General features: G+C 36.9%; 1 protein-coding gene across 1 annotated transcript; it reads left to right on the top strand.

Annotated features, from left to right (window-relative positions):
• Positions 1-11,327: 11,327 nt before the first annotated feature.
• On the top strand, positions 11,328-13,921 carry LOC149226844 (omega-6 fatty acid desaturase, chloroplastic-like). Its single transcript, XM_089377618.1, has 6 exons — positions 11,328-11,485; positions 12,224-12,349; positions 12,612-12,789; positions 12,964-13,082; positions 13,209-13,323; positions 13,487-13,921. The coding sequence occupies exons 1-6, from the start codon at positions 11,370-11,372 to the stop codon at positions 13,514-13,516; spliced, it is 684 nt and encodes a 227-aa protein (XP_089233744.1). The 5' UTR covers positions 11,328-11,369; the 3' UTR covers positions 13,517-13,921.
• Positions 13,922-16,950: the final 3,029 nt, after the last annotated feature.

Here is a 16,950-nt window from a genome sequence, read left to right as displayed (position 1 = left end):
ACCTGTTCAAAAAACGGACAATCGACTTTGTGGGACCGATCAAACCTCAGTGAAAGATGGGCACGCACTACATCATCACCACGACGGAGTGTCTGACACGATGGGTGGAAGCACATCCAGTAAAGACTACATGGCCACTACAGCTGCAAAGTTTTTGTTCGAAAACATGATGACCCGCTTTGGCTATCCGAAAATCTTAATGAGTGATTACGGAACTCATTTTTTGAACAAAACCATCAGCGCGCTCACAAAAGAGTTCTAGGTATATCATTAGAAGAGTACACCATATTACCCACAAGCCAATGGGATTGTGGAAGCTTTCAAAAAGATACTGGAGACCACACTGACCAAAGTGTGCAACATGCAGCGAAACGATTGGGACCTGCGCATCCCTGCCATGTTATGGGCTTACGGGACAACATGTAAGAAACTAATAGGACAAACATCTTTCCGGTTAGTTTATGGTGTAGAAGTTGTCATGCCAATGGAGTATATTGTGCCTAGTCTGCAAATCGCAGTGCTCACAAGGATGGCAGACCGTGAGACCCTGGAAGAAATATTAGCGCAATTGGAAGAGCTGGAGGAAGAATGGTTTTTGGCTGGGTTTCATCAGCAGGTACGAAAACAACGTGAAAAAGCCTGGCACATTTGCCATATCAAGTAACGCACTTTCAAAGTAAATGATTTAGTGCTGTTGTATGACAGTAAGTTTGAAAAATTTTAGGCAAATTCAAAATGCATTCGCTGGGACCCTTCCTGGTTAAGGAAATCACAGACAGAAGCGTGGTCCAACTAGTTAAGTTGAATGGCAAACCTTTTCCTAGTGAAGTAAATGGCAGCCACCTGGAGCTCTACATGGGTAGACCGGCTACTTGACTCACCGGTAGCAACACAGTCTTCATGCCCCAAGGAGCAAGATAGTGGCATGGGACTATAAACATATGTCGGTACAAATGTATGGAAACAGTTCACACACAGAGGGTTCAAAAACAAGAATACAGTAGAGTAGTGCATTGTGAATCTCCGAGCAGCGGGGGACCTGCTAGAGGGACTTTGTGCCAAGATCATTGCACCGACAGAGTGAATCGAGGGCGAGTCACAATGTTTGTGTTGGGGGCCTGTTGGGCATCGAATCCCCCCACAACATTTTTTGGGGCTCAAGGCCTAAGTTTTGGTCAAATATATTGTAAGACTTCGCGGACTGCGGGCGCGGAGTGCGAAGTGTATGATTGATTCATAGGGTTGTCCACCCTAAGTATTGTAATATAATGTAATGTAATGTCAGCCTACCCATGGAGTTTTGATGAGAGATTGAGTATGTAACGTATGTAAGTGTGTCTTGGGTCGTAGAGTAGGGGAAGGCTCTACAACTAAGTGCGCAGAGGCCTAGTAGTCCGCAGCTGAGTGCGCGGACTCCTTCAGCTGAGTGTGTAGGGTGGAATCGAGTCTGTAACCAAGCATGAAGATATAATAAAGAGAAGTTTGATTCCAATTACTTTATATCTGTTCTTGTATACTTTTTATGCTTTTATACTGTTTTTCTCATCGCACACACTTATATGAATATTGTACATTGTTAAGTATAATTAGGCTCACACAGAGAAGTTAAGTAATTGAATACTATTTGTTTCAGGGTAAGGAATTTGGGTAATAGCACGATTAGGGCTGCACAAAGGTAGCCTCGCAGGTTGCGAGGGAAAAAGATTTGCGCATAACGACGTGCACGTGGGGACAAACCGGGGACCACAAAAAACTATCAGACATCTCTAGGGTGCAGAAACCTAGTTCCAACACCCTCCCATAATACTTTGGGTGAGACCTCAGTTCGCACAACACGGACTATTGCCGAAAGGGTTAGTAGTGCCGAGATTTGTTTGGCTAAATCATCTCCGAACCTAGGTGAGGCCCCTATAAGCCAACAATAATGACTTCTATGAAATTGATTTAGCATTATTTTCTTTAATGATTATTGATTAGGAACATAAATTTGATTTCTAAACATCAATAAATTCTCATAGTTAATACTATATTCTCTTTTCTCTGCTGAATTTTCTGCAAATTTTACTTGTTTCCAGAGATAGTCATATTAAAGGTTCTTCTGAGCTACTTCGTTTAATTGGTCAACAAAGTTGAATTCAACTTGACTAAATGAAATCTCATAGATATGGTTTAGTTTCCAACTTAATGCATCTACCACTCTATTTTCTTTCCCCTTTAAATGGTTGATTTCAAAATCAAATTCACTTAATAATGTAGTCCACTAAGCTTGGCATGAATTCAAAGTGGGTGGGTTAAAGAAATTAGTTAAGATGCTATGGTCTGTGTTGACCAAAAATCTTTTCCCCAATAGGTAGTGTCTCCATACCTTGAAAGCGTAAAGTACAACAGTTAGAGATAAATTGTAAGCAAAATATTTATGTTTATGCTCTTTTAACTTATGAGATTCATAATCAATTACCATATCATTCTATATTAAAACTCCGCCTACAACCTCTTTTCACACATCTCTGTAGACTATAAATATTCTTCAGGATGTGGAATCTTTAATACCGACGTAGTGGTGAGTAAATTCTTTAACTTTTTAAAACTTTCTTGACAGACTTTGGACCATTTGAAACATGCTCCCTTTTGCTTCAATGAGTTGATGGGATAAGCAACTTTAGAAAACCCTCTTATAAATATCCTATTATAACCAGCAAGACCCATAAAGGAGCATATGTCTACCACATTGGTTGGGACATGCCTGTTCATGATGGTCTCAATTTTCTCTGGATCAAAATCTTTATCATTAGAGGGTATGACATGTCGTAGATACTGAATCTGATCCTTAAAGAAATCACACTTGCTAAATTTGGTGAAGAGCTGGTTTTCTCTTAAAGTTTGTAACACTATCCGAAGGTGTTCTTTATGATCCTCAATAATTCTGGAGTACACCAAAATATCATCAATAAATATAAGAACGAATTTATATAGGTAAGGATGGAAAATTCCATACATCATCCTCATGAGTGTTACAAGAGCATTAGTGAGTCCGAATGGTAGGACTACAAAATCATAATGGCCATAGCATGCTTTAAATGCAATCTTGTATATGTATTCATCTTTAATTCGAATCTCATGATATCCTGATCTTAAATCAATTTTTGAAAATACCACCGCTCCTTTAACTTGATCAAAGAGGTCATCAATTCGAGGTAAGGGATATTTATTTCTGATGGTTAACTTGTTCAGTTGTCTAAAATCTATGCATAAATGAAAAGTATCGTAGTTCTTCCTTACGAACAAAATCAGGTCTCCCCAAGGGGAAATGCTGGGTAGAATATAACCTTTATCTAATAGCTCATGGAGCTGTACTTTTAGCTTGGTTAACTCAGGAATAGTCATTCTGTAGGGTAATTTGGAGACCGAGGCAGCTCTAGGGATGAATTCTATGGTAAAGTCAAATTTCTTCTTAGGTCGCAGTTCGGGAATATATTTTGGAAACACATCTTTAAACTCTTGGACTGCTCATATTTTCTGCAAGACTAACAATTTATCTTTGGCGTTTGTATACCCTACTTGAACCGCATAGATTTGACAGCCTGTATGGATGCATCTTGCTAACTGGTGGGTTGTAACAGGTCGTAATTTGACTTGTCTTTTAACACCCTGAATTTATATTCTGGTACCATCATTTAACAGAAAATCAATGGTATTATCCTTAGAGTTTACTAAGGTCCATTATCATTCCAACCACTCCATGCCTATTAGGACATCATAGGACCCTAATGGTAGTATATTTAAATCTATCTTAATCTATTTTCCCACTAGTTTTATTTCACAGTCCTCTTTTTTGCACTAACTCTACTTTTAGCACCTATGGCTAGTTGAACGAGCCAAGGGTTCTTAAATTTTAAACTTTTTAGATGACATAAATAAAAAATTCTAGGACTGACATAGCTCAAGCTAGCACTGAGATCTATTAAAATGGAAATAGGGTGATTGGATATTTTACCTTCAAGTTCCACCAACGAGGGTTGATAATCTGCTTGGCGATCTTCTAGTGTTTCTTTAATCTGGGGTATGTTCCACACTGAATCACAGACAATAGAAGGTTCGTCAACATTTGGAACAAGTTATTATCTCTCTCTATGAGGGAAATTCTTGTAGTAATGGGGTTCCCCATAGCCCCAACACTCGAATGGAGGTTTAGGAATCTGACTAGTTTCCATCTTACTTGATGCTTTGTTTTGTTTTATTTCATTCTGAGGTTTGTACCTCTGCTAATTTCTGTTAGCAGATCCATTTGGTTCTTTTCGTCTTAGATATCTGGTACCCGTATTCTTCATGTTCTTATTATTTGTAAAAAAGAACTGGCATTTCTCGCTTAGCCATTTTTTGTTAACCTCACCCTTCTGCTTCATTTGATGGCAACAGATTGAGCCTTTCAGACTGCTTCATCTATCATTTTCTAATTATCAACTCTAATTTATCCTTCATGAACGCATGTACGTTGCTGATAAAGTGCTAGAATTCCATCTTTTCCTCACGAATGTAGGGAATGTATCTTAATAGTGAGATGAACTTAGCTATAAATTCATCCATAGGCTATTGTTTTAGTTTGAAGTCATGAAACTCCTTTTCCTTATCATCATAAAACCGCTTAGTCAAATATCTATGCTTGAAATGCTTCTGAAATTGTTCCCATGTGACCTCCTGCTCATTGATTTCTTTGATTGTTTTGATTTCATCCCAGCAAAGGGTGGCCTTGCCTTGCAACTGATAAATTGCTAACCTTGCCCTCAAATTGTTATCATTATATATCAGCGTTTTTATCTTTCTGAACTCCCCTTGGAGTTGCACCTTGTCAATTTTTTAATACCTTTTTAACTAAGACATTCTTAGATTCCTCTTCATTACTAGTTTGTCCCCCTTTAGAATCTTGACGTTCCTATTGTTGTCTACGTGATTTAGTCCTTCTCTCTTCTCCTTGATTGGGGGTTAGATTCATCTAATTCTACATGTCTGATAAACTTTTCATAATATTTTCTTTCTCCAAACCTAATATTTTGTTATCATCTCCCAGACTCTGTATCTCTGCTCATAATCTGCTAGAATGTTTCTAATAAAGCAACATTGGTACTTGGAATCGCTTCTCTGGGCTGTACCCATACTTCTATGTTATGTCCTGCAGTTCCACTGAAGGGGGTGGATCCTACTCCTTGTCTCCTGTTGCATTTGCTACTGCTCTTTGCATCATAACTGTTTTTCTCTATTTATGCTCATTTACCCAAGCCTCAGTCTAGTAACCTAAGGGCTCCGATACCAATTGTAACACCAACTCATTAACCATATGCATAGAAAAAAATCAATTTACCATGACCGATGATAAAGTTATCATTCTCGTAATTTGGAGATTCTAATAATTACACATATATTAAAAATCAACATAATGGTGAATGATTTCATTGCATACATATCGTTATATTAAATACATGGTTTACATCGTATCGACCTCATTCCTATCACACACACATATAAATATTTAAGGGTTGAACTATATGTACATGTTTATTAATTCTTGGAATGAAGTCCTATGGTATGCACGCTGCTCACATTAATTCTTTTAAAACTTTCCGGCTGGCCTACGGTTGGATGGCCGCCAGCTGGTAGGCTCCTCTTCCTCCAAATTCCATCTATGGTGTGAGGCACCATCTGATCGAAGAGCTGGATCTGACAGTCCACCAAAATCTGGGGTGTTATACTGACAACCCGGTATCCAGTCCCAGCTCTTGGGTCATTTGGCTTGGTCTAGTTCTTGAAGGTCAGCTCTGTGAAACCCTCGTTTTGTCTGCGTTATTCTCCCTCAGGTAGCCCTTGCGTTCTCAACTATATGTCGTGGAGGACTCACTCAGAATTTCAACATTTCTAGTTGTTTTGGCCGTGAGATTTACCTCGTTGCTTCATAGTTGTCTACACCATACAGGTGAGATTGGCTCTCAAAGGATTTAGTCGTTTTCGCTCGAGACTTCTAGTCTTATTACTGTTTTTTGTTTTTGTATTTGTTTCCTTTACTATGTAAATTAACTAAAAGGGGTACCTTATTTTGCAGGCACCACAGCTAAGGCCACCTCTGATACCTATGATGTAGAGGAAAAAAATTCTCACAGCCTACGATATGGTAAGTTGTTTAAATGCATTTGTTTTCCCTTCACATGTTCATAATTTACCTATTCTACCGCACTATTTAACCACTTCGATGCAAGGTAGCTTCTGCTGACAAGGAGTTGGGTACGAGTGCCTAGGCTCCGAGAATCGGTCACCAAAGGATCCACACTTCTCTACAGTGTTTTTGAACGAGTATAAGCGCCTTCCTTGAGGTTGGTTGTCTTGGTCTGTTTTTCATTTAAGATTTTTGAGCTATGTGCATGAGGGTTTCCTAATGTTCGAGGGTTTGTACATTCTCGCGATTTTATTGACAATTTATTTATTTTGTGACTGTTAATGTATGCAGTGATATAATACCTCTGTCTTTTATTATATTTGTTAGAAAGCAATGAATCTATTTTCCTTTAGTTAGCTTATGATTCGGCTCAGCATATGTTTTGGATTATTTACAATTCCTTACCCAAGTTAACCAATCCTACCAGAACATCGTTCCTGGGTGTCCACCCCAGACTGGCCGACAGAATTTAACCTAGAAGACGACCTTAACTCAGTCAAACCCTTGTTCCCTTCTTTTTGGATAAAAATTTCTTTTTTATCTTCTGAAAATTATTCCACTGCAAAATTACAGACTTGGCTTATATTTCAACAGTATGAAAATATTATTATTTGAGGTTCCTTTTTTAATTACTCCGTCTATTCATGGAAACCTCCGTGGCTATCTTCATTTGTATGTCTCTTCTTGAAAATTAGTTTATGCATGCATAGCTCCTAATGGTCACTTATTCACGACACTGCTTGTTTTCTCAGCATATATGATTTTGGTCCTAGTTTTCATAGAAATGTAATTCTGCATATTACATTCAAGTAGAGTAATCTTGATGTGAGGGTTTTGATTGACTACATAGAATTAGATTACACCCACTACCTACCTATAAGTATGCCTACTTTTACATTCCTTGCAAGGAATGGTCGTGAAACCAAACTGTCTCATATACATCTTTACTTATATAAAAGTTCTTGTTTTTCTATAGTAAGAGTTACTTCGTATTTCATTTGGTCATATATTCGACCAAACTGTCTCATATACATCTTTACTTATATAAAAGTTCTTGTTTTTCTATAGTAAGAGTTACTTCATATTTCATTTGGTCATATATTTTTAAACAAGTCAGATCCTGTTTCATCCTACAACCTTTGAAAATATATGTTGGACTATAAAAACTTTGCATTCATGAATAGAGACTAGTTATCCATGTTAGCTATAACCGGGAAATTGCAACAAAATAACAGTTTTTAATTTAAATGCTAATTTTCTCAATCCATTCACTTCCTACTACAAGCCAATAATATAAAAGTACATATTTATCATTTTCAATCAGTTTAACACTTCTATCCAACAATATTAGCAATTTTGTGTTTCCCAATTTTAAATTCCTACAGTTAACATATAATAATCATAGATATATTTATAACAGATAATAATCACAGATACATTTATAACACTTATCTTCCATCGAAAGACTAATTTACTGTTAGATGAACCTGTATACCCTTCCAATGAGAGCCTTGACAATTATGTCCAATATTCTCTGCCCAAGCTCCTCTTTATCCTTCACATTAGTTTTCAAGGCAGCAGTTCTATTACTTTGGCCTTAGGACCCATGTCTAGCATGCAAAAATCTTTCTTCCTCCAGGGAAGTCACTCTTAAGGTTTTTGCCACTAAACCCTTGTTCAGATCAAGGAATCTTTCTTTTCCTTCATCTTTTCCCAGCCACTTGCTTTCCTTCTCCCTTCACTCTTGTAAGAAGAAGGCAGGTAAAGAATAATTGCTTGAGTTAATGAGATTCATCAACAATTCCTTAGATCTTTCTTAGCGAGAGTGGTAATATTTCTATAACTTAATTATTATTCATAATTTTTAACATCACAATAACCAAATTGTTTCTGAGACCAAATTGTCTATCAGTTTTACTCAACCGTAATAATAAAAAAGAAATATCCAAAAATAACTAAAAGGTTTGGGGTGTCACAATTTTGTAGACAAAAATAACATTTAACTTAGTTGTGGTCATATAAATTCAATGATTTGTATAGATTATATTCATGAAAATACTTATTTCATGATAAATTTGTTAAAAGTTTAAACTTTCATAAAATTTAACTAAATTATAACTAAGTTAAATTATCACATAACATCTAGTTCTTAACTTGATATTAAACAATTTTTTCTAAGTAACAAATTAACGAATCACTAACTCTTAGCAATGATGCATCCATGCTATTTGCATCCATACTATTTATTCTTTCAGATCAATTGATTTCCCACCTTGTCATGAGGATTAACCATATTAGTTGATTTGAAAGATCGACCAAAAACTGATATCTATTTTAGAGATATTAAATTTCTGTCAGTCATCTAATTATTATTCAGTCACCATTAATTATATAGAACCTCTTCCTTCAACAATCAAGAACTGAGTTACCTCCTCCTTCAACAATCTTGATATCTCAACATCATTTAGCTAAAAAAATTACTGATACAAAATAATAAACCTATTCCCTCATCAATAGAGTTATCTCGGTATCATTTGAGCTAAAGGAATACTATACAAAATAATAAACGTATCCCATCCTTGCATGACTCACAGAAAATCCCTTTAAAATGATAATTTTTATAACATTCTGCGAATTGAGAACAAATTTAGCGTTCAATATGGCCAAGGCATATCATAAATCAAGCCCTGCCGCGTTATCTCACGTCTTATTAGCTCCCAAGGAAATATAAACAAGCCAACATAAACAGTAATGACATATAACATAAATAGTAATTAGGCCGATAGGCCTTCCTTTGAGTGAGCCTTTTCGTCGTCCTTTTGCTTCCAAGCTTGACAGCTGGCATGCACATTCCGTGGGCAAATTCTTCACATCTGTCGTGCAATTTATGTTTTTCCTCAGCGATTTCGGGGAACTACCTGTTTTCGGAGATTTGTTCGCGGTTTTCTCCGCCTGCCTGTTCTACGTTAGGAGATTTGTTCACGATTTTCTCCGCCTACCACTGCCGTCGGAGACAACTCTGCATGTCTCAGCTTCGAAGGTATTTTGCAGATAGGGTTTCCAAAGTCCCTCTTACTTTGTCGTTTAAGACTTCCTTTTGATCTTGTTTCCATGAACAACCATATATATCTGTGAAAAGCAAAAGCATCCCGGAAGAGGGTAGACTTCGATTTTTCTGCTTTGAAGAGGGTTACTGATGATAGCGGTTTTATTAGCGATGGTAACGACTTCCAGTTATTTTTGTAGACTCTCACGCGGCTTCTCTTTCTCTTTTATGGTTTTGGAGCATTTTTTACAACGATAGAATTGTTCCAGTTAATAGAGAAAACATATGTGATTGAGTGCTACAGAATCTCAGTTCTCGCTGTTCATATTTTTCAATTATCCATGTATTTGTAGAACTAGCATTCTTACTTGCAATTTTGAGATGCTTTCATTCCTTAAACTACCTCGGGTTTGTAGGAGTGGTCTGTTTACCATGAATTTGAAATTTAACATGGTATCACAGCTGCAGATCTGAAATCTTTTAGGAATCAGTGCATGGAGAAGGGTGCTGCCTGTGAGTGGGAGCTGTTGGAAGATTTCAGTGGTTATGATGCCCAAGAGCTTGAATGGTTGAAGCATTCCAGTCCTTTGAGAGGTTTTAGGTTGTGATTCCCTAACTGCTCCAGTGATTGGAGTGTTGTTTGTCCCTGAGAGAAGCAATATGCCTTTGTGATAGGTTGCTGATCTGATTTATTTCTGGCTTATCTGTTGAGTTGAGGTGTGATGTTAGATTTTCTAAGCCCAGCAAATTGATTTAGAGTGCCAATAACTTTTATACGCAGAATTTAATTTTATCAGCATAACCAAATCTGAAATTTATGAGTAGGGAATATTTAATTTAGTTTTAAGCTAATTTTAATTTTCTACAGTGAATGCACATCCCAGGGAAACTCTCTGGTCACTTCTGATTTCGAGGATGGTAGCCGGGGTGAACTGGTCGGTTGCAATTTTTGTAATTTAGTTTTAATCTAATTTTAATTTTCTCCAGTGAATGCACATCCCAAGGAAACTCTCTGGTCACTTCTGATTTTGAGTATGGTAAACGGGGTGAACTGGCCAGTTGCAATTTTTGGCAACCTAACCTAGCCCGGACATTGAATGAGACCCAATAATATACACAGAGGTAGCCATCCCGAGGACTTGACCCCATGACCTCCTGCTTGTAATGCACAGCGCTCAACCACTTGAGTTAACCCACTGGACTAGATTAAAAACTAAACATGCAATACCTTATGTGGGGTTTTGCCCATGCATTCAATTTCCTCTTGTTTTGTTTTGCACTAATTGCCCACTTTTTGTGATATTGATGTGTTAATAAAAGAGAGCTGATTTACAGGTATCATTTCAGGAAGGCATTTGAGTCATTCAATCAATAACGAAGTACATCTCTGTCTCCGCTGTTCCAAGTATTTGAATTTTCGCTGATGCTTGCTATTCTTTAAATGCCATAAACGTTACTTTGTTGGTAACCTGAACAGAGAACACTAACCCAACTATGTGGGTTAAGGAAGAAGGCATTGAGATTCAACTCAGCTGTGGTTGTTCCTATTCCTCCACCTCCAGTTAATGACAAAGAGGAAAGAATGCACCTTGCTGAAGATTATGGATTTACCCAAATTGGGGAGCCTGTTCCTGATAATGTGACATTGAAGCATGTCATTGATACACTACCTCAGGAGGTATCTCGTTGTCTCAGTTGTTTTGACATGTAATTACAAATCCTCTAGACGTGCAAGTTGTGGTGTATTTTAAGGTCACCTAATTCTGCTTTGTAATACCTGGACAGGCATTTGAGATTAACTATTTTAAGGCTTGGAGAACTGTAGTTACATAAGTTACTGCTTATTCACTAGGGATTTATATCATATCAAGAGCACCTTAGTACCTCCTCCCTCTTGCTTGGGCATGGACTGGAACTGCAATCACCGGGGTCAGTTTATTTTTATATATCAAACGATGCTTTCATGACAGTGAGCATGTTAATTTTTGAAAAGAGGAGTTGTACAATTTGGGAATTTTGTCATCGTGCCTTTTTTGTTTGTATTCTTCTGCTAATTGTTTTTGTTTGTAGTTCTTTTTGATAGGACATGATTGTGCACACAAGTGCTTTTCAAAAAACAAGATGATAGAGGATATTGTTGGGACGCTGGCCTTCTTACCTCTAATCTATCCATATGAACCATGGCGAATCAAGCATGACAGACATCATGCCAAGACAAACATGTTCTCTCTCTCTCTGTATGTGTGAAGTTTGAACAAAGGGAAATTAGTGAAGCAAATGGTATTTGTTTAATTTGGTTAAAATGCTGACTATAATTCATAGCAAATAGTTTCATTTCTTTCTCATTTGCATGTAAGGAAGAAAATTATTATCGAATCTGCTAGTATGCCTGGAGAGGATCTACTTTGGATTTTTCTAGACAATGATGAGTCCTTTTAGTTGTTTGTATTTAGCCTACATTCCAGAAAAAGTTACAGCCTATATGATAACTCATCTGAGATTAAATGGACCTGATGCAATTATGTGAGAGTGGAATTCTTACTTGAGTTTATTATTTTTTCTACAATATTAGCCATTGGATAAATAGTTGCTACCAGTTCAGCCTGTAGAATGGTTTGGCATAAACAGTTATTAAATAACAAAAACCTAAGTGAAGAACATATCTGCCAAGCCTCAACTTATGGACAAATATGTATCTAGCATACTCAAACGAAAATAAATATTTGGTGTTTGTGCATTATTCCATGCATGTCGACCTGGAGGCTGGCTCTATATGTGTGTGAGAGAGATTTCCTGCAATCCACCTAGAAAAAGATGAGAAGTGAAGGTTCCTCCTTGACAGCGGATCACTAATTTTACACTTATAGTCCAGTAATGGCACCTTGACAAGAACAGTTACTAATATTTGGATATTGATATGATCTGTGACTAATTTCTTTGCACCTTGACATAAGTTGTGACTCTTTTGTGCCTAGGCTAGGTGAAGACACTGCATGGCACCCATTGCTAAGGGAAAATTATGACTGTTTACCGCTGTCTTTGAGGCCATTGTTTGATGCTGGATTTGGTCCATTACGTCCATGGTTATCAGTTGGTCACTGGTATGCATCTATATTAAAGGACTATCTTAATGGTCTCGGATGTCCATATTACAGTACGATAGGGCATGATGTACCATTTAATTCAAGATGATCTTTGACAAATAAGATTAAATGAATGTAGTTGACGTTTTCTATTTGTTTTTCCTTTGTTATGCTGAGAGCTTCACCTAGGAAGCATGAAAAACGATGAATCCAATCTCGTAACAGCTTTTGTCTGTATCATACTCTATTATACCCACACACATTTTCTGCTTTATGACAGGTTGAATTGCCACTTTGATTTGAACAAATTTAGAGCATATGAAAGAGAGAAAGTTCTTATAAGTTTGACTCGGGTCTTTGCATTCATGGCTATTGGATGGCCACTGATAATATACAAGACAAGAGTTATAGGCTGGTTCAAGTTTTGGCTCATGCCATGGCTTGGATATCACTTTTGGGTAAACTTCTCTTCTCTCATATTTGTCATCAACTCTATTCAAATGGGCATGTTCGTCCTATGATTTTCTACTGGTTATGTAGTTTATTTAATTTACTGGTTCTGAAATTGTACAAGGATTCGTTAAAGCTTGTGGCATTCTTTGTGTGCCTTTTTCTGACATGAAATTGTGCAGATGAGTACTTTTACTATGGTCCATCATACAGCACCTCATATACCTTTCAAACATCCCAAACACTGGAATGCTACACAAGCTCAATTAGGTGGAACAATTAATTGCAGTTATCCACATTGGTGATGCTCAATTTTACTAATTCATCCTTTTTCTATTTTCATTCAATTTGTTTTTCTTCATCTTATTATTTTGTGTGTGTCAGGATAATGAGGCCTTTGCAGATCACTCATATATTTATTTTACAGGATTGAATTGTTGTGCCATGACATTAATGTTCATATTCCCCATCATATTTCTCAAAGAATTCCAAGCTATAATCTACAGTTAGCTCAGGATTCCCTCCGCCAAAACTGGGGCAAGGTATACATTTTTTCAAATTAAAATTAAAAATGTACACTATATCTCATCCGGCATTCTTTTTGACTTGTATGGCTTTTAGAAAGGTAATGTGTGGCGGACAGATCCTTAGATTCATTTTATTTTCTTCATTAATGGGTTTTCTTTGGGTGGTATGTATGACCAGTATCTTAATGAGGCCCACTGGAATTGGTGATTAATGAAGACAATAATGACAAAGTGTCATATATATGACGAGGACAAGAATTATGTGGCTATGGATGAAGGTGCACAAGAGGAGTCAAAAGTCCTCAGACTTTTAAGGAGATTGATGCCAAACTCATCATAAGATGTAATGATAGTTCTATTACACCAATGACCTTGCCGACAACCTACGAATTGATGTTTGCTCTTGTTGAACAGGATCATCATACACTAAAGCATAAGGAAATTAGGAGGAATTTCCATGCTATAGGTAGATGAAGGTTTTTTCCATAGAATTCATGTGCCCAAGGGAGCACCCCACTTGAGCCCCCAACTTTCGTTGATTTAACAGATTCTTCAAAATGTTTGCGATATTTATGAGTGATGATTATGAAATATATTAATTGTTTTACTGTGATTAAGAGTATGATCTGTTTTCTATACCTAAATAACAATGGTATCTTCATATACTGTGTTTCGGGATAAGTGCAAAGCAATGAATGATCCACGTGGATATTAAATTGCATTGAAATGCAATTAAGAGAAGATGCATATTAGCTTCAAGGGATAGCTCAGTTGGTCAAGTTTTTGTTGCTAAGTATCTTGCCAATTGGCAGGGTGGAGTCAAATCTCCTCGACGTCCTTGGGGTTAGCCCTGGCATATTAGGCTAGCGGGTAGATCCCTTCAGGTGGATCTGCCTGGATTATTGCTCAGGGATATTGTGATGTAGCGGCCACTTAGTGTCTGTGAACCACAGTGAAAAAGACAAGATGCACGTTGAGGATTTCCTCAAATTAGGTTCAAGATGACTTCCTTTCTTCTTTTTTGCACTTCGGAAATAGATGAATTTTATTTCACTCTTCAAGATTATGGTCATATACCAACATCCTAAAATCTTGCTCATGTTCCGCTTGTGGTCGTATATCAATAATAGTAACATTGGATGGTGGTCCTCCCGGTGCCCTGAAAAATTCTGGAGGACTCATCAGCCCAACCATACAAGGCCTTCAGTTTCTCTACTGCAACCTACGACTCTGGTTGTTGACTTTTCTTTCTTTATACACCAAGCCATAGATTTGTATTGAATATAAATGTCTGTCTAAATGGACGCTTTCATGGGTTGCATATAGGTACAGCATGGCAGAGGATTGCGCAGATGATGACGATGATAAATCATCAATCAATGAGCTACAAAAAGCGACTGAGGAGGAGCTCAATCTGCACAATTCCTTGGCTGAGGTACAATTACATACTATGTTTTGTTGAGTTGTGCTTTTCTCTAAGATCAGATCATTATGTGTAGTTTCTGTTACATAAGCTTCCATATATCTAGTGCTAGCTCAATGTGGTTTCCAGCAGGAAAAACGTTTTTAAACTAATTCCCCTCTCTTTAGGGTCGGTAGTCATCAAGAAAAAATAATCTGAATTGTATTCCATGCTTAAGACTACTTTAAAAACAGAGATTTCTATTTTATTTCCGTGTCAACCCTTTCTTTAATATATATCTATATGTGCCCTCTTCGAGGAAGCAATGTTTTAACTTTTGCCCAATTATTAGTAATGAAATTGTGAGTTTAAAAAAATTTATGTTCTGGACTTGCATGTTTTGTAATGTTATGTTGTTTAATTTGAAAGATGGAATTTTCTCTGAAGCTTAGAGTCTTCATGCTTTGGCTTGATAAACGTGACAAAAATTGTTTGCAAAATCTTTTTATATTATTTTCTATGATTATTGTCCGAAACTTACACTCTTCATGTTTTGGCACGATGAAAGTGACAAGAAGTTTTTCTAGATTGCAGCATGCAAAAGCACATCTGAATCAGAGGGTTCTGCTAGAAGGAAAAAACAAAATTTCATTGAGAGTTTAGGAAAAACTTGATTCCCTTGAGTGTAGTTGGCAATCTTTATTGGATGTTGAGAGTTTTCCCACAGAAACTGGGATCACAGGGAAATTGGGAAAGAGACCACAGCTTCTTCAGCAATCTCCCATTCACCAACCCTCTGATAAATCTAGTGCTCTCATATATATGTGTGTGTGTTGTGCCATACATGAACTCTTAAGAAATTTCAAAAGCCTTCACCTAATGCAATCCTCCAGGTTTTTCAAGACACCAGAGAAAACTACTTACGATCAGTTTCTTAAACATGGAAATTTTACAACACACTGCTTCCAAAACAGCCATCCAAAAGGTCATTACTATAATAGCTTGATTAGAAATAGATTGAATGAGAAGGTCCAGATGGTGTATTCAATCATCTCCATCCATTTGTTCTGCATCCTCAGTGCTTACTTGGACAATATAACAGCCTTCATATTTATCCCTTGCAGATGTGCTGAAAGGATAATGACATGGAAGTTTTCCTTGCTTCTCTGATTCCGTCCAATGATAGGCCAGCTGCAAATTTTCCTGATTGAAATTTCCATTTGACCTCTTTGCAATGTGTTTGGAATCTCTTATCACCTGTAGACAATTTAAACTTTTCTCTATTGCTATTCTCAGAATCTACCAAAAAGCATAAAGTTCTGCTCTGTTGTTTGATCCATCTCCTACACCTCTTCTTTGAAACTGATCTCGTAATTGTCTCTTAAAGTAATGCCTCATGATACACAATAGCTGGGATTACCTTGACAAGCCTCGTTGAAATAACTCCACACTATTGTTATATATATATATCTGGGGATCTTAGTATTATTGGTTTCTTTTCCTTTAAAGGTGGTTGTGTCCCTTAATATGCATATCTATTCTTGTGTCAAACTTGATTAGTAATAATATCTTTGTTTTGAATTCTTTTCATTTCTTGCTAGCCAAATAGCTTAAGTCACTGTACAAGGACAGTATGATGCCCACACGCAGTTAATACAGAATGTATTTTAAAAACTAGAATTTAGCTTTGTAGTGCTTCAATCATCATTTCATGTTGGTTTTCATTTGTTAGTAGTCATATCATTTCTCTTACAATATGATTGTAATATCTTTTGTTTCTCTTACAATATGATTGTAATATCTTTTGTTTCTCTTCTGTGGGAAATTTTGTACAGGAGTTCAAACAATGTATATAAATAGAAATATGCAGAAAATGACAGTCAAATTTCGTACTCAGAATTATGACAAGAAAGCCCCTGCAGGGTTTGTGAGGAAAGAGAGCTTCAACACCAGTTCTGTCTCCAACCGCCAAGATGATCAGTATGCTACTAACATGTTTAGTGAAGAATTTCTGCTATTCTCTTGTAATCTATAGGCCCCCAAAGCTCCTCATAGATGAGAATATTTGCAGGATGTTAATATTGTTGTAAGTTTGTAGTAGTTGTGGAATGGCTTACTTTTGTGCTGCTTCTCATCTTCAACAACAAGAGTTTCTGTGGTGAATAAGCAGAATCCATGTCCTGCCTTGTGAAGCAGCTCTCCATTGTGATAGTGTTCTTTGTAATGTCTCTGATAAATCC

The sequence above is a fragment of the Pinus tabuliformis genome, chromosome J (assembly GCF_031772625.1).
Source record: "Pinus tabuliformis cultivar Carrire ecotype Pingquan chromosome J, CPIR1, whole genome shotgun sequence".
Taxonomy (NCBI): domain Eukaryota; kingdom Viridiplantae; phylum Streptophyta; class Pinopsida; order Pinales; family Pinaceae; genus Pinus; species Pinus tabuliformis.
The sequence above is the reverse complement of the archived record's forward strand: the minus strand, read 5'-3'. Positions and strand labels throughout refer to the sequence as shown.

What these genes read in the sequence shown, in the direction of transcription:
- LOC149226844 (XM_089377618.1), top strand. Translation starts at nt 11,370, where the DNA reads ATGATAGAGGATATTGTTGGGACGCTGGCCTTCTTACCTCTAATCTAT. An exon ending in GGCTTGGATATCACTTTTGG is followed by an intron (nt 12,790 to 12,963) that starts GTAAACTTCTCT and finishes GAAATTGTGCAG; the next exon opens with ATGAGTACTTTTACTATGGT. An exon ending in TCCGCCAAAACTGGGGCAAG is followed by an intron (nt 13,324 to 13,486) that starts GTATACATTTTT and finishes ATGTATGACCAG; the next exon opens with TATCTTAATGAGGCCCACTG.